The following is a 14,764-nucleotide window of genomic DNA, read 5'->3' as shown; positions in this document are numbered from 1 at the left end:
AAAAGATTGCTTAGTAGCAGATCCTGTTGTTCTTTTCACAAGCTGCATGCTCCAAAATACCTGCAGCATGGACTCTTCATCTTCAAACATAAACTTTTGATAGAAATGTACAAGTCTTCATTTTGCTCCAAGCCTTTGTTAGGGACACTGTGGCCCACATTATGCAGTAAGGATGGTGTGCGCTATCTTGCTATGAGATAATTTCATATTGTAGAACGGCATAATTTTATGTGCCAGGTGCAAATGATTATGTCAAGTATATTAGCAGGCCCCTCCTTATTCTTTTTATAACACAAATCTGGATTCAGGCAGAATATAGCCTTATTCTAGCCTTATAGCCAGATATTCTGCCAACCCAGACTTATACACTCCTATTTTCAGAGCAATCAATAACATTTACTGGGATGATGTGTGCCGTAGTTCAGAAATTATTATTGCTGCTTATTTCCTGTTTCTAATTCAGCACATGTCCATGTACCACAAGGCTAGCTATCCTTAAAAAATGAAGTATAGGATCAACTCTGCTTGAACATCTTTTTGGAGCTTTTGCTTATAAACGAAAAATATGCTCAACATTGTCTTCCTGTTTTTAGTAGTAGAAGTACACAGTAATGACCAAAGTAGTTTTAGGGAAAAACAAAACCCTTCTCTTAACCAGCAACTTTGTCCAGCAAGCAAACAAAAATCTATTAAAATAGTTTACAGTCTTTCACTTCCAGTTATATCAGAGCTAGAAATCCAGGTTTGTATTGTATAATAGCAGGCATAATGCCCATTATCCACTTACTCTGGAATATATCTGTAGGTTATGTATTTCATCAACATTTTTTTAGATAAATACATAGATAATATTTGATATTTCTGTGCTATTGAACTGACTGCTGGTTTGAAACTTGGTTAAAAACAACTGTGTACAAATCACACGTTGCAGAAAGATACTTCTATAAACTGTAAAAAGATACTTAGAGTTGATCTTAATGTGTTGCTTTACTAAATCCAATCTAGACTTGGGATGACTTTGTATCAAAATAGTTCAGCACAGAATCTAGTGCATGTCAGTGGACAGGGTTTCTCTTGGACCTGGTTTAAAACTTCAGTGCCACTCAGCCACGGAGTGATTGAATTGTGTTGTTGCGATCTCTCTGTTTCCGCTGCTCTTAATAATAATAATAATAATAATAATAATAATAATAATAATAGAGCAACCAACTTTTCCGGGGCTCCTGTATGAGTTTGAATCATAGCTGTAAATCGCTTCAATCTCAAGCTTAGTCATTTAGATTCCATTCAAACTCACTGTGTCTGGTACGCTACTGTTTAGCAGTCCTCTGTACCACCAGAGATGCATGCTTAGAAGTAGAAAGCAAGTAGAAGAGTTTAAAGTAGAAAGTTTACAAAACAAGGAGAAGGAAAGACCAGAACCCCTGTTTTCTGGCATGGACTTCTCAAGTTTAGGAAGTTTTTGATGGGCAAGTTCATACTCAGGTGTTACAGGGTGTGAGAGGGTTGTATAATCAAAAGGCTTTTGATGAGCTCTTTGAGTCACAGCATCAAAGAGTTAGACAGTTTGAAAAGGCAATCTAAACCAATGCCTTGGCTGGAAGTCAGGGCTGTCCACCCAGCAGCTCTTTTCCCATGCATTTCAAACCACAGTATAGTTTGAATCACAAACTGAGTATATTAACTTAAGCTACTTGTGACTTCAGCAACTTAGTAACATAAAATGTCGTGTTCTGCATTTTGCTGTTGAGTTGCCTTATACACACCCTCGCACCTGCCTGCAGAGAGAAGGCTCTGGAAATTCATATTATGAAGGCAAATGATGGGATTTTGTGCGTCCGGGACAAATTCTCCAAAGATACTCAATTCATTTTATCTACTTGGGTAACCTTCGTAAGATCAGGGTCTCTGTTGCCTAGTGCACATTTTAGTTTTATGTTAAAGAGTTGCTACGTAAATCTTCCTATATTCATCCACGTGAACCTTTTTTTTTTGGTGGTAATTGTAGAAAACCTGCAATTTCTATTATACTAAAAAAGCACATGCCATTTCTTTTTTTAAAACTACTTTATCGTTAGTGTTGCTTGTTTATTTAGTTCTGTTATATTAGCGAGATTCTGATTGTACTGAAGTTTGCGGCAAAATCCTACACGAAATTAAGCCAGCTAAAAACTTCCTTGTCACTTGCATCAGCTGTTTTCCATTGGGCAGCAGCTGAGCAAGAGGAGGGAAGCAGGATCATCCTATTGGCTCTGCCCAAAGACCAACAACTTTTGACTCCTCCTCCTTCTTTTGAACTGTTTCCATTCCAGGTAGAAGGTTGTACTTAAGATCCAGGGCCTAAATTTGCTTTCCTCCCAATCCTTCCCTTCTGTCTTCTGTCTAATGATAAGCAAGGGCTTACAGATTACTGATCTTTGTGAGCTGCTCTGGGAACCTTTTTTTGGGCTGAGCCGCAGGTGTAGAAATAAACTGATCTTTAAATAAACCAATATATATATGTCACTGAGATTTAAGCAGTTGTAACTGTGTTCTGACTCACAGCTATAATTTCAGGTAGCCAGATACTTGCATTAAGTGCTTCAGGAAGGATAGCTAATAGTTCCAGACGAAATTTGGGTGCATGGCTTATTTTGAAAATGTCACTGCTGGTTGTGCCTTAGTTTTCCTTCCACAAAATTTTAAAGTATTTTTTTCTGCCTTCCCTCCCTCCCTCCTTGTCTCCCGGCCATGCACACATTTGCCTTTAAGCCATTCATTATGTGGCTCTTTAATTTCTTCCGAGTGTTATTTTCATACAATAAAGCATTACAGTGCTCCTGGATCTTGATAGCATTTCTACAGAAAGAGAAAGAAGCTTTGTGTTCATAATTACCTAACATTGTCAGGAGCTGACTGCAGGCCTCTTCCTAGCGATAACAGAATAACCACATCATGTAGCTTTATAGCGCATGATTAATAGAAAATAATTACACATCCTACAAAGGAATGCAATATTTCTTATAAATTGACTGGAATGGTTTCCTGCAGATTAAAGGACTCTTCATTATTTTATCAGTCTCTCTGAAGTGGAGTCAATTGCCCAAGCTGGAGCTGGTGGGAAGAATATACACTCCACCTACATATGCTGAGGAATACCAGATAGTAGGCTTATTCGTACCTGAATAAGGTATAAATAAGCAGCTTACACAACAGGCTCTCACGGTGCTGTTTCCCCACAAATATTAAATAATTTGCTGATTGATGCTGTCATTCACTGGCTGTAGGATAAAGACTGGCTTTTAAATTCGAGAGACCTCCCAGTAATGAACAGAGCGTTGCTGTTGGCAGTGTTGCAAGAATCTTTGCAATCTCCTGAATGAGATGGAGCTGTTCCATAGCATAAATTATTTTGTCTCCTAGCATTTAGTTATGAAGGAGTGGCTACATGCGTCTTACCTGCATTATGATATAATGCAATCAGTCATATTTTGCTGTTTGCTGAGTTGATGTACAAATAATAAATGGCTGAATCCGGAGTAGATTGAGCTGATCTCTGATTGTGCAACAGAGCTTTGCTGGCTCACCATCACTGCATTCCCCTGCCCATGACAGACCCTCACAGTGGGATGTGTGGCACAGGGGAACAAGGAGAGGCTGCCTTGCACAAGCGTATGTGCTTTTCCACTTACGCAGGACCCCCAAGCCGTGAATCAAAATGCATGGCAGCTTGTTGGTTTTCAAGGAACCTAGAATATATGAATTACCCTAATGCTTATATTTTCCCTGGAGGTGAATGTTAAGGCTTTTTTATTCCATATGTGCGTGCTAGTTCAATAACTAGCATATATGACTCTCAGAGTAGCCCGAATCAATTACCTTTAGAGTCACTTGTAAGTAATGTATCTGTAACAGAGCTCTAAGAGCAGGATCAAATTGGTTTTTGTGTGCATATGAAAGTCAGAAGCACTCTTTAAAAAAAGAGAGAGAGATGTAAATACATTAACCGGTTAGAAAGAGGTCTCTGCAATAACGACTCCAGCCGAAGGTTAAAATATGGCGTTCCCAATCAAGCGGGGCCTGTGTTTTCATTCCTACTTGCTTATACTACAAATGCTCTAATTGGGATTCATGTTGCTCGTGAGGCTCATACCAAGAATAGTAATGATAAAATAAAAGCATCTGGGTTGCAGGCTTCTGCCTCTTCCTGGGCCGATGTCTGCAGCCAATCCATAAATTAGCTTACTAGACTGTTACATCACCAGCCACTTCATCTTCAAGTTTAGCTTCACGCAAGTGCATTAAACTGTATATTCCTAGCAGCTAGAAATTGTTTTCAAAAAGGAGGAGAAATTTGGTTTTAAATTTAATTTAATTGGATTCTTCTGAAGCAGCCTTCTTTTCGCCCAACCACTGCAAAATATGTGTTATTTCCAAGTTCCTGAAATGTCTGCATGGGATATTTCCATTCTGTAATTTAGGAGACTGCTTTTATTCTCTGCCATTAGTCGTAAAAGCCTTTAATGATCACTTAACTAAAGCAGCCTTCCGCAAACCTCACGTTGTTTTGCTCCCTGCCCCATCTATGAACGATTTCTACGGCTAGTGTTCAGAAAGTGGTCCCCCCTCCCGACTTTCTCCTCTTTCTCTTATTTTTTGGGAAAGCTTTCTTGGCACCATTCCCTACCGCACAGGTGAGGGCTGGCACTGTGAGTGATTGCTCGCTCTTTAAGTCTGCAGGGACATGGATTGTATATTTAAGCAGCCTAATGTGGGATGAAACATGTGTTTATTAAACACACACACACAGCTGGAACATCTGAACCCCTGGTGAGGCGGCAAAGCTCCTCTTTGCCTTTAAGGGTTTTGGCCCCAGAACAATCGTTTCGAAACTGCAGCAGGAGAGTTGTTGGCCTGGTTGCTGTATGCGCTGATGAACCAGCATCATTCACTCCAATGGGTAAAAGCGAAATCCCACTTCTGCCTTGGGTCTTCTCTTGTTCCCCTGAAGGTGCAGGGCTTCCGAAGCAGAGCCTGGCCATGCTTCTCGTTGTAGGTGCTCAGTTAAATTAACGTGCTTAGCGTATTTGTTTTTAACATCCAGGCAAAGTTAGGCATAAAATAAAAGATTGGGTCCATCATGAAAACTCTGCCATCTTGTTTATGTTAGGGTATTACTGTGTGGGCTCGCATGCATGCACACACAACCATACACACACTTACACTTATGTGTAAAACGTGTAAAACATCCTGTATAACCACATCCTAGCCAGAATACATCTTTTTATCTGAGAGTAAAGGAAGATCCTGCTGGGTCAGTCCAATGGCCCATCTGTTCCAACATGCTCTTCCCACAGTGGCCAAACAGATGTCCATAAGAAGCCCTAAAGCAGAATCTGAGCACTGGACTCTACCCACCGACCTGAGTAGCCATTAATAGCCTTGATTTCATTGATTCCTCCCCCCTCCACATCTAAATTTTTAAATTTAAAAAGAGGCACCAGGACCATATCTTGACAGATTCAGACTTGACAAATCCTGCAGAAGTTGTTCCTCTGCTTTCACACTAAACAGTTAATGTCAAATTATAAATTAAGGAGAAGCCCTTTGAAAATGGAAAAAAAAAGTGTGGCATATTTCAGGAAGCAAGGTGTAGTTTGGATTGTTTGAACAGCACAATCCAGGCTCATGGGTGGAAGTGACTGGGAGACGTGCATTTATGAGAGATGGATGAGTTGGGGTGGGGAGTATATGGACTTTGGGGATAATATATATGGCATGAGTGAACCAGATTGTTGAAGAAATCCCTGTAAGGGTTGGGTATAATTTTTATCCTTTTTATATAATCTGTAGAAAAGGACAGGTAAAATTTGCATCTCACATACATGCCGGAATCCATTCAGAATGCCACCAATGCTTAGATTCAGGAAGAAAACAGCTTGCTTTATTCTGCAGAAATTCTCTACATTTGCAGCAGAAGGTTGACGCACTCTCCTATATCAAAGTCTCTCTGTGTTTCGGCTTTCCTCTTCCCTCATGTGGTCACTGTCAGCCTGATTTTGGAATGAGCTCTCTGTTTTCATACTGCTGCCTGCTCCACGCAGCGTACGAAGGGGCAATTTCAGCAGCTGGAAGTTATTGAGCTGCTGTTAGGATTGATCTTAACAATATTTACCTCAGAGGGACAGAAATTAAATTTGGATCCCACAATGCTCTTACTTGGTATTGCTTTTGGAAAATATTATTTCCTTAAACTATCATATACTTGTTTTGTTCCAGATTTATCTCGCTACGCCTAAGCAAATTTCAAACCAAAATGCATTAGTCACCTGTCAGGCATATGAGAACTGTGATAGAATTTTCCGCATAAAGCAATGGTGAATTCTGAGAAGGGATGGAGGCTGTGTGTGGGGAGCATCGCCCCTCTACGTCAACTTAACTTGGCATATATGTGAACTTAACTAACCAAGGTTCTTTACAGCTTAAGACTGCGTTACTGAATGGCTCCCAGCTGATCTCCATACCTTATTATAAAGTATTAGTTTTCAAATGTCAGCTGTTGATATGGTTTTGGATGAAAGAATGTAAAAAGAAGGCAGAGTAAGGCTCCCTGATTCTAGGGGAATTCACCGCATGAGCCTCATGACCCGTAATGCAAAAGAAGAAGAAGAAGAGGAGGAGGAGGAGGAAGAAGAAGAAGAAGAAGAAGAAGAAGAAGTATACCAGTGATAATACCAAACCAAAACACACAACACACAATGGCCCAGTTCACACAATACAGTAAACCACAGTTAATGATTTCTTGATCTTGCTCACTTTGCTGCTCCCCGTTTGAGTGTGGGAGACACAAACCATGATCTCTTGGTTAGTATTGTGTCCATCCAATCCTGGGTTTTTAGTAAGTTTTGTTCAAACCACAGTTAGTAAGCCAAGAACAAACCTTCGCTCCAGATCGTGATGTGTTTGGCGTGAAATGATCTAGACGTAATGCTGAGCCAGAGATCGTTGGTTTATTTCTCCGTCAAACTAGCGGGGCGGGGGGGGGGGGAGCAAAGCAGGCAAAACCAGCAAGTTCAAGGGGAACCATTAACTGAGGAAAAGCCAAGTGGGTAACCAGGAATGAAATAAGGCCAATGAAGACTGCATGGTTTGGATATTACTGTTAAAAACAACAACTAGACGTATATACAAACTCTACAAAACAAGACATTAGTACAATCACATTCTGTATTGCTCATTGAGTGAATTTTGTCTTGCTATAGGTAGTTAGTATTTCTCTCGTCTCTCTTTCTCGCTGTCTCTCTCTCTAGGACATAGTAACAGATAGTCTTTAAAAATGTAATTTCCTGTTTTGCTTAACTGCATTTCAAGTGCTTCAGAAACACACACACACGCAATTCCTTAATGTTTTAATTTTCCATTCATGCTTTTGTAACTGTATATAAGGAGGAAACCTAAGGAGTCACATGCAAAAACTCTATTGCATTTATATCAGACTAAAGGTTAATATTGCATATTGTTTTCAATTAGGAGTACGGTAGATTTGGCTGGTGGGTAGGAGAAATGAAAGGAACCATTGGCTTGGTGCCTAGAGCCTACATAATGGAGATGTATGATATTTGAGAGGCCCGGGTAAGTACATTTTAATTCAATCTTCTGTAATGGCTTATATGTTCCTTGCTCTCTGTTTCATACAGATTTCTTTTCCAGGAATCTTCGCTGGAGTTCTGTTAATAAAGACTGCAGCAAATAAAACAAAATAAAAAATGGACCCGTAGTGTAGTTTTAAGTGAAATAAAATAAACTATTGTATAATGGGAGGAAATACGTCTTCCACGATGCGTCCCATCCTTCCCGGGTGACTCACCATATTTCAGCCTCAATTTTTTGAGGGTGCCCACAGATGGAATGTTGAAGCAGGAGTCACAATGGATTTTCTTTCTGCAGGATGAGGCTCTTGCTGCCACAACATAAGTGGCATACAGACCAGTAAACTGAACACTTGATTCACTACCCAGTCTTGTCCTTCTTCTTATTTTCCACAGAGCTTCCCTTTTTAAACAGAGGAAGAAGCATCACCTGTAAATTTAGTAAACTTTAATTCTAATAATGGTAACCATAACAGTAATCATAATTCTATTCCCCACTTCTTCTCAGAGGAACTAGTGTTAATATTTTTAGTTGTAACAATATCATACCCAGGAGCACAAAACTGCTTCCAGGATGGGACAGGGGGACAAGGGGGCTTTATGATATCAGGTGGTAGCCTAGATACTGCTGCAGGCCTGGCTGTGGCTGAAGAGAGTTGTAGTACAAAAACTGGGGGGGGGGGGTGCTGCTGCTGCACCGGGGGGGGGGGGGGTGCAGCAAATAGTGGCTCAATTAATGGGATGTCTGTATACCCCCTGAAACTATCTTAAGGCAAATTCTGAGCGTGATCCAGTCAAAGTGATTTTTAAAATTATCATTCTTTTGCTTTAGAATTCCCATTATGGCAAGCTCTGTTAGCCACATTCCGTATACACAACAGCCTGATGATGATGATGATACCGTCAGGGTGCTTCCATGTTTCCAAATGCCATATTATAGGAATGATCTTATATGAATGGGTTTCAGGCCACTCAGAGAACAGAAAGTGCTGCTTCCTAGGATTTCTTTACATCACCAGTAATGCTAACGCTGCCTGGGGGTCATGGCTTGCTTCAAATCGCAAATACCACTTGTCTGTGAATGTTTCTCCTCTTTATATTATTATTATCCCAAGGCAAAACAGCTCCTGATTATTCCTGGACTCTGCCATTTTAAATTAATTCAGCTCTGGGTTTCACTCCGTGATACAGCAAATGCAGCCAATCAGATGGCCCCATGTAGGGAAGTTATTCTGCATTGGTGGGATAGTTGCCACAAGAGCTTTTATAGGGTGATTCCCAGCTTGCCATCGATGGCTACTGTTGGCCAAGCAATACAACGGATGGACAGAATTTATGTTCCTAGAGGAAATAAGTAGAGCAAGGTGACCTAGCCCCCTTACCTTTTGTGTCTGACTTGATCTATGGTTTTTAGAAGTCTGTAATGGGCACAATCTGGCTAAAATTGGGGAAGGTGGGGCTTGTGAATTTTATTAAGGCCCTGCCCCCATCTTTTCTTTTAAATTCTGAACGCTGCAGATAAACGATGCAGAACAAACACAGCATTCTGTCTGCGTCTTCTTACCTTTAGTTTTTGTAGTCTAGATCGGTGGTGACTGTTTGTGCAGTTTTGCGTGTGCTCATCCACATCCATGGGGGAAACTAATTCACTGGTGTTAGGTATAGTATTCAAGGATTGCCATTCATTTCAAAGTGGTGTGAGTATTTTCTTACGCATTAACTGTGGGCTTCTTTCTTTCTTTCTTTCTTTCTTTCTTTCTTTCTTTCTTTCTTTCTGATTAGGTGGATTCTACAAATTACGGGAAGCCAGGCATAGAAGTATGCCAATGCAAATCTGCAGGTGCCTAGATTTTAGCAAGAGCATTAACCCTAATATATTGCACTTCTACATATTGATTCTAATGCTGTATTTTTATATTTAATGTTTATTGTGAGTGCTGACGTATAAGTTAAGCAAAACTTTTTAAAAAGAAAATCTCTGCTTATCGTAGGACTCAAATTATTTTGCATTGGAGTTATTTTTAAAAACTGTTGCGTTCAGTCATTTGTTATACTTTTGCAAAACGGGCATCACACACAGAATATGTATCCTGAGCAGCTGCAGCTGAAATGAATGTCAGGGAAATCTACAAGAGATTCTGGACCGTCTCACATTCATCTCAACACAAGGGACGCAGAAGACATCTCCAAAAATTAAGCTTCTGCGTTTTATACACAGCAAAGGGTCTTGGATGTGAAATATTCGTCTCACATTCATCTCAACACAAGGGACGCAGAAGACATCTCCAAAAATTAAGCTTCTGCGTTTTATACACAGCAAAGGGTCTTGGATGTGAAATATTCCTCTGGTTTCTTTCTTTTTCCTAACGGTACATTTTACTTTAGTGGTATTTTACATTTTTTATTACTTTCACATTCTTTTAAAATGCAAAAGTCGACGACACTGTGGTAGCAAATTATATATGATGTGAAATTATATATGTCTATCTATATAGCAGTCTTCGATTATAGATGCTTTATGTTGCACTTTCTAGGATACATTCTTACATATCCTTGCGCCAGATGCAGTGCCTTTGTAGAGTTTTTAACAACAACCCCCAACAGCAACCCTGAGTATTGTGAATCTTTGCTTTTCCTCTTTTTTTTTAGAGGGGGGGGGATTACCATCTTTTCTTCCTCTTTCTGGTTCTGTTGTCTTCACATTTCCTCGGTGAGTCCTATAGATGATCCTCAGAAAACCAGGACATGCGTAATAGAGGGATTGTGTAATGATCTACCAACATGTCACTGAGACATATCATAAAACCAACTGAGAGTGTGAGCCATGCGGGGGCAGGGAGCAGCTCCTGCGAAACCATGAAAAAGATGTGTGTGCTGTCGCTCCTGAACATGTTTGCAATGTTCCAAAAAGAAGCAAAAAATCGTTCCAAAAAGAAGCAAAAAATGCTCCCACTGAAACGAATGTTCACAAGTTAGTAGCTAATTGAGACCTAAACGTGATTAACTTGGTACGCTTTGCTACACTCACATATGAGGGAGCAAGTCCCACACTGAACTCAAAGGGGCTTACTTCTAAGTAGACATGTGCTGTTTTTCTGGATGCAGCTCTCTTGTGATATTTTCCTGCTGGGGGAGGGGGAGCATTCAAACATGTCTGCTTTACAAGCCAAAGCACTGTCTTCCAATCCAGTCCAAAGGACTAAAGACTTCTTCAGGTTAGTGGAGGAGCTGGCTTAAATCCCAGAGAAGCAGTGCTAGTCAAACAAACCAGAAATTACATCAGTGCTGCTTAGCACTGATCTAAGGGGGAGAAATAGACTTCTCTGTATTGCCAGTGTTTGCCAGTAGATGGCAGTAGACTTTCACAGCATATTGGGCTTCTGGGAAAACCCATCCCCCACCATCACGCTCAGATGAATCTTTTGCGACTTAAAATATTTGGAGGACTCCCTTCCCCTTTTCATGTAAATCCAGGAGAGGGAGTCCTTAGCCAGCTGATGAATGACAGATCTTCAAACAATTTTTCCTATTGATAGGAGAATATAGACAGCAGCAGTTTTATTATTTCCATAACCTTCCCCCCCCCATTCAGTATAAAGTGATATATTTAGCAAACACACACGCACATTGCAAATGAAGATATTTCAAAGGTACTGCATCCAACTGTTTAAGTAGACATGCCTTGGAATAACCCAGCAAAATAAAAGGGGTGAAATGTTTGCTCTGAAATCTTGACAAATACCACAACCTTTTTAGGGGGGAGAATCCCCCATTAATGTGTCTCAAACAGAAGAAAACGTTGCAATATATGCTAATTGCTTTGTTCTCATTGTTTACTTATATTTCCTTTGCGTTCCTTGGAATACTAAGAGAGCTGTTTTGTAAGTCATATTTTATGCAGCATTTTGCTTGATTATTTGCTCTGTACTGTGGGTTTGTACTCTGCCACCATTAGATCTTACAGTAATGTTCCACGCTGCAAATTTTTAAGGTTCAAATAAAGTTTAATTGTTTGCAAACTGTTATGATGCTAATAATTCAACAGCCTGCTGTGTTACTAATGAAATTACTTTGTTATGATTAATTTGGAAAATAGTGTGTTGATTGTAGTAATTAAACACAACAAGGTGAAGTAAATGATTCTAATGCCATCTGGCCTCCAAAGTGAATGAAGAAATGAAATGGGGCTGTCATCTGAATTTATTCAGAGGAGTAAGGGAAACACAAATGCCTTCAACTGCAGTGCCACCGTGATGTAGCCATGCCACCTTATATAATGATTTCATATACACTGCCTGCAGTAATTCACTTGGTTGGGAGCTTACATGCTCCAGAGCCCCTCCGTTCTAAAGACTTCTTTGCCTCTCGTTTAATGGTATCTGCCTTTCGCATGGCCAGGGCTGTGAGAGCAGGCATTGCCACGTTTGCACGCTAAAAACGAATTGCCACGGGGAACAATTCCTCTGCTGTGCGACAGAAACCTGTGCAGACATGACACCTGCTGTTAAACTCAGGGATTGGCAATAGTGGAGGTGCAAATCTTCTCCTCTGTGTTTCAGCCTTGACCCAATCTCCCTGTAAAAAGATGGTTAGTGATTATAGGTACGATACCTTATAATCTCAGGAACAGGGCCCTGTTTTTAGTGACCGGTGAGGGAATGGCATGTTAAATGGTTCTCGTGTGAAATGAAATAGCTCAGTACTATGTACTAGTGCTCTTACTTATAATCCTGCACGCACACTTGGAACACAGTGAGGCTTACTTGCAAGTAAACATGCTATATATATGTGGGGAAATGTGGGGATTTTTTTTTAAAAAGTGAAATATTTTCTTTTTCAGAAGGATTAGTGGAACACTTCTTTCAGCAGATTTAATAATAATAATACTGTTGCAGACAGTTCATTGTACTATAAATCTCTTTAAGATCCCAGATTTCAAGTATAGATTAATGTTAGCGATGATAGAATTGCAGCTTCATTTGACTGGATTGTTAAACAAGCAACCCTCTTGGATCGTGATTATGGAAAAGCACTTGCAACTTGCTGCGGCGCTGGGGAGGTGCTGGGTGCTTAAAGAGCTGTGGGCACGGGCCCATGACATGAATTTACATAACATTTGCATGTGCTAATATATGTGCCACTGACTCAGTTAAGATGTTGGGGGGGGGGGGTCTCATCAGCACTGCACCCGGCAGTGCATATAGCCACAAAAGCTTTTTAAGAAAATAGGGGAAAGGGACAGAGATCTGGGGCCTGACACAAAAGACCCGGGTATTTTGGTCCACTTTATGAGTATGCCTGGCATGTTGCTCCTTGGATTCTTCTTGCTGCTCACTTGTCTCAGATTCTCCCCATCTCATGCATCAAGTGAAATAACACAGAGTTGAGGGACAAAATTACCTGTACAAAGAAGTTCAGAATCAGAAAATGCGGATTTTTCGGACACTAGTTCTGATTAGAGAAATAAACTGGAATTATGTGAATAACTTCAAGCACATTGCTGTTTACTGGGGTGAAATGGTATATAAATAAAACCAGTGGCTGAATTAGCCTATAGCTGCTGTGATAGTAAAGGTAAAGGGACCCCTGACCATTAGGTCCAGTCGTGACCGACTCTGGGGTTGCGGCGCTCATCTTGCTTTAGTGGCCGAGGGAGCCGGCGTACAGCTTCTGGGTCATGTGGCCAGCATGACTAAGCCGCTTCTGGCAAACCAGAGCAGCGCACGGAAACACCGTTTACCTTCCTGCCGGAGCGGTACCTATTTATCTACTTGCACTTTGACGTGCTTTTGAACTGCTAGGTTGGCAGGAGCAGGGACCGAGCAACGGGAGCTCACCCTGTCATGGGGATTCAAACCACCAACCTTCTGATCGGCAAGTCCTAGGCTCTGTGGTTTAACCCACAGTGCCACCTGCGTCCCTAGCTGCTGTGATACTTGCTGCCTAATCCTGTGCATGTTTACTCACGTAAGCAAGTCACCTTTAGTTGAGTGATGCATACTCCCAGGTAAGTGTACATAGGATGAACAAAGAGAGGACACACTGTTGCAGAGATCTCTAGATCTTGGGCTTCACAGAGATGGGGTCAATAGCAGTGGACAACCTTTCTTAGATCACAGGTGATTTGATCAAGACTAGTAGTGCAATACCACACATAAATGTCTAATCAGAAGTACATTCAAATGGGATGTACACCCAAGTGAGTGTGTACAGGTTAGGAAAGTTGGTGAATTGCACTCAGGTCTCACTGAAATCAACAGGAAATGAGTCGTAAGTAGCTATTTCAGTGGGACCCAAGTTCAACTAACTTAAACTTGAGCCATCCCAAGGATAAGGTGGATAAAATTTCTGGAGATATTGAAGGTATTCTCTCCCTGAGCATCAAGTAAATGTTTCATAGCTTCTCGAGAGTAGGATTGTTTAAAACCACCACACACAAGGTCTCTGTGCTGGTAAACAAAAACAAAAAAAAAATGAGGCAGGAGCGAACCTATGAGACTTAGCATAAATGCTTAGCCTAGAGAAGACAACATTGACCTTAAGATGTCACCACAAATTCATCTTTTAAGCAAACCTACGAAAATGCTCTTCTCTAGCTGGATCTTGGATTAGCATTCTTTCCATTGGAGGCAATTGAGTTTCAGATTCAGAATAAAAACAGATTCTTTTCTGCTAGTGTGCATCATTTTCTTCAGCCATCTCCATAGGATTTATGTTGGGGGAGGCAGGACTTTTGTTGGGCAGGGGCAGAACTGTGATACAATTGGTCAGCTAAGTATTTTTTATTTACTTACTTGATTTAGAGGGGTAGCAGCTGCCCCCCTGCCCCCCTCTGGCTATGCCCATGGCCATCTCTAACCTGACCCCTTCTAATGTTTTAGCCTATAACTCCCTTCTGGTGGCATGTGGTGAATTTTTTTGTAGGGGAGCAATTAGGGCCAGAGCCACCAGCTTACGAGGCAATGGAAAGCGGGGCACATGTGTGACATTATGTGCATGAGCATCGCTTCCCTCCGTAAGCCAGGCAGAAGTTTCCCGGGCTTTGGGAAGGAGGCGCCAGGGGAACATTTAGGGGTCTAGCCTAGTCCCCTTAGTCTACTGACCGTACACCAGTACTGCCATCATCCCTGACCAAT

General features: G+C 41.0%; 1 protein-coding gene across 1 annotated transcript in view; it reads left to right on the top strand.

Annotated features, from left to right (window-relative positions):
• SKAP2 (src kinase associated phosphoprotein 2) overlaps positions 1-11,647 on the top strand; it is a 104,248-nt gene extending 92,601 nt beyond the window's left edge. The window contains exons 12-13 of the mRNA XM_079948082.1: positions 7,510-7,611; positions 9,411-11,647. Of these exons, the coding sequence (XP_079804208.1) occupies positions 7,510-7,602 (93 nt within the window). The 3' untranslated portion in view covers positions 7,603-7,611; positions 9,411-11,647. The remainder of the gene's footprint in view (positions 1-7,509; positions 7,612-9,410) is intronic.
• The last annotated feature ends 3,117 nt before the right edge of the window (positions 11,648-14,764 follow it).

This window comes from Podarcis cretensis, assembly GCF_951804945.1.
Source record: "Podarcis cretensis genome assembly, chromosome: 12".
Classification (NCBI taxonomy): Eukaryota; Metazoa; Chordata; class Lepidosauria; order Squamata; family Lacertidae; genus Podarcis; species Podarcis cretensis.
Note: the sequence above shows the minus strand (reverse complement) of the source record. Positions and strands in the feature narration are given on the sequence as shown.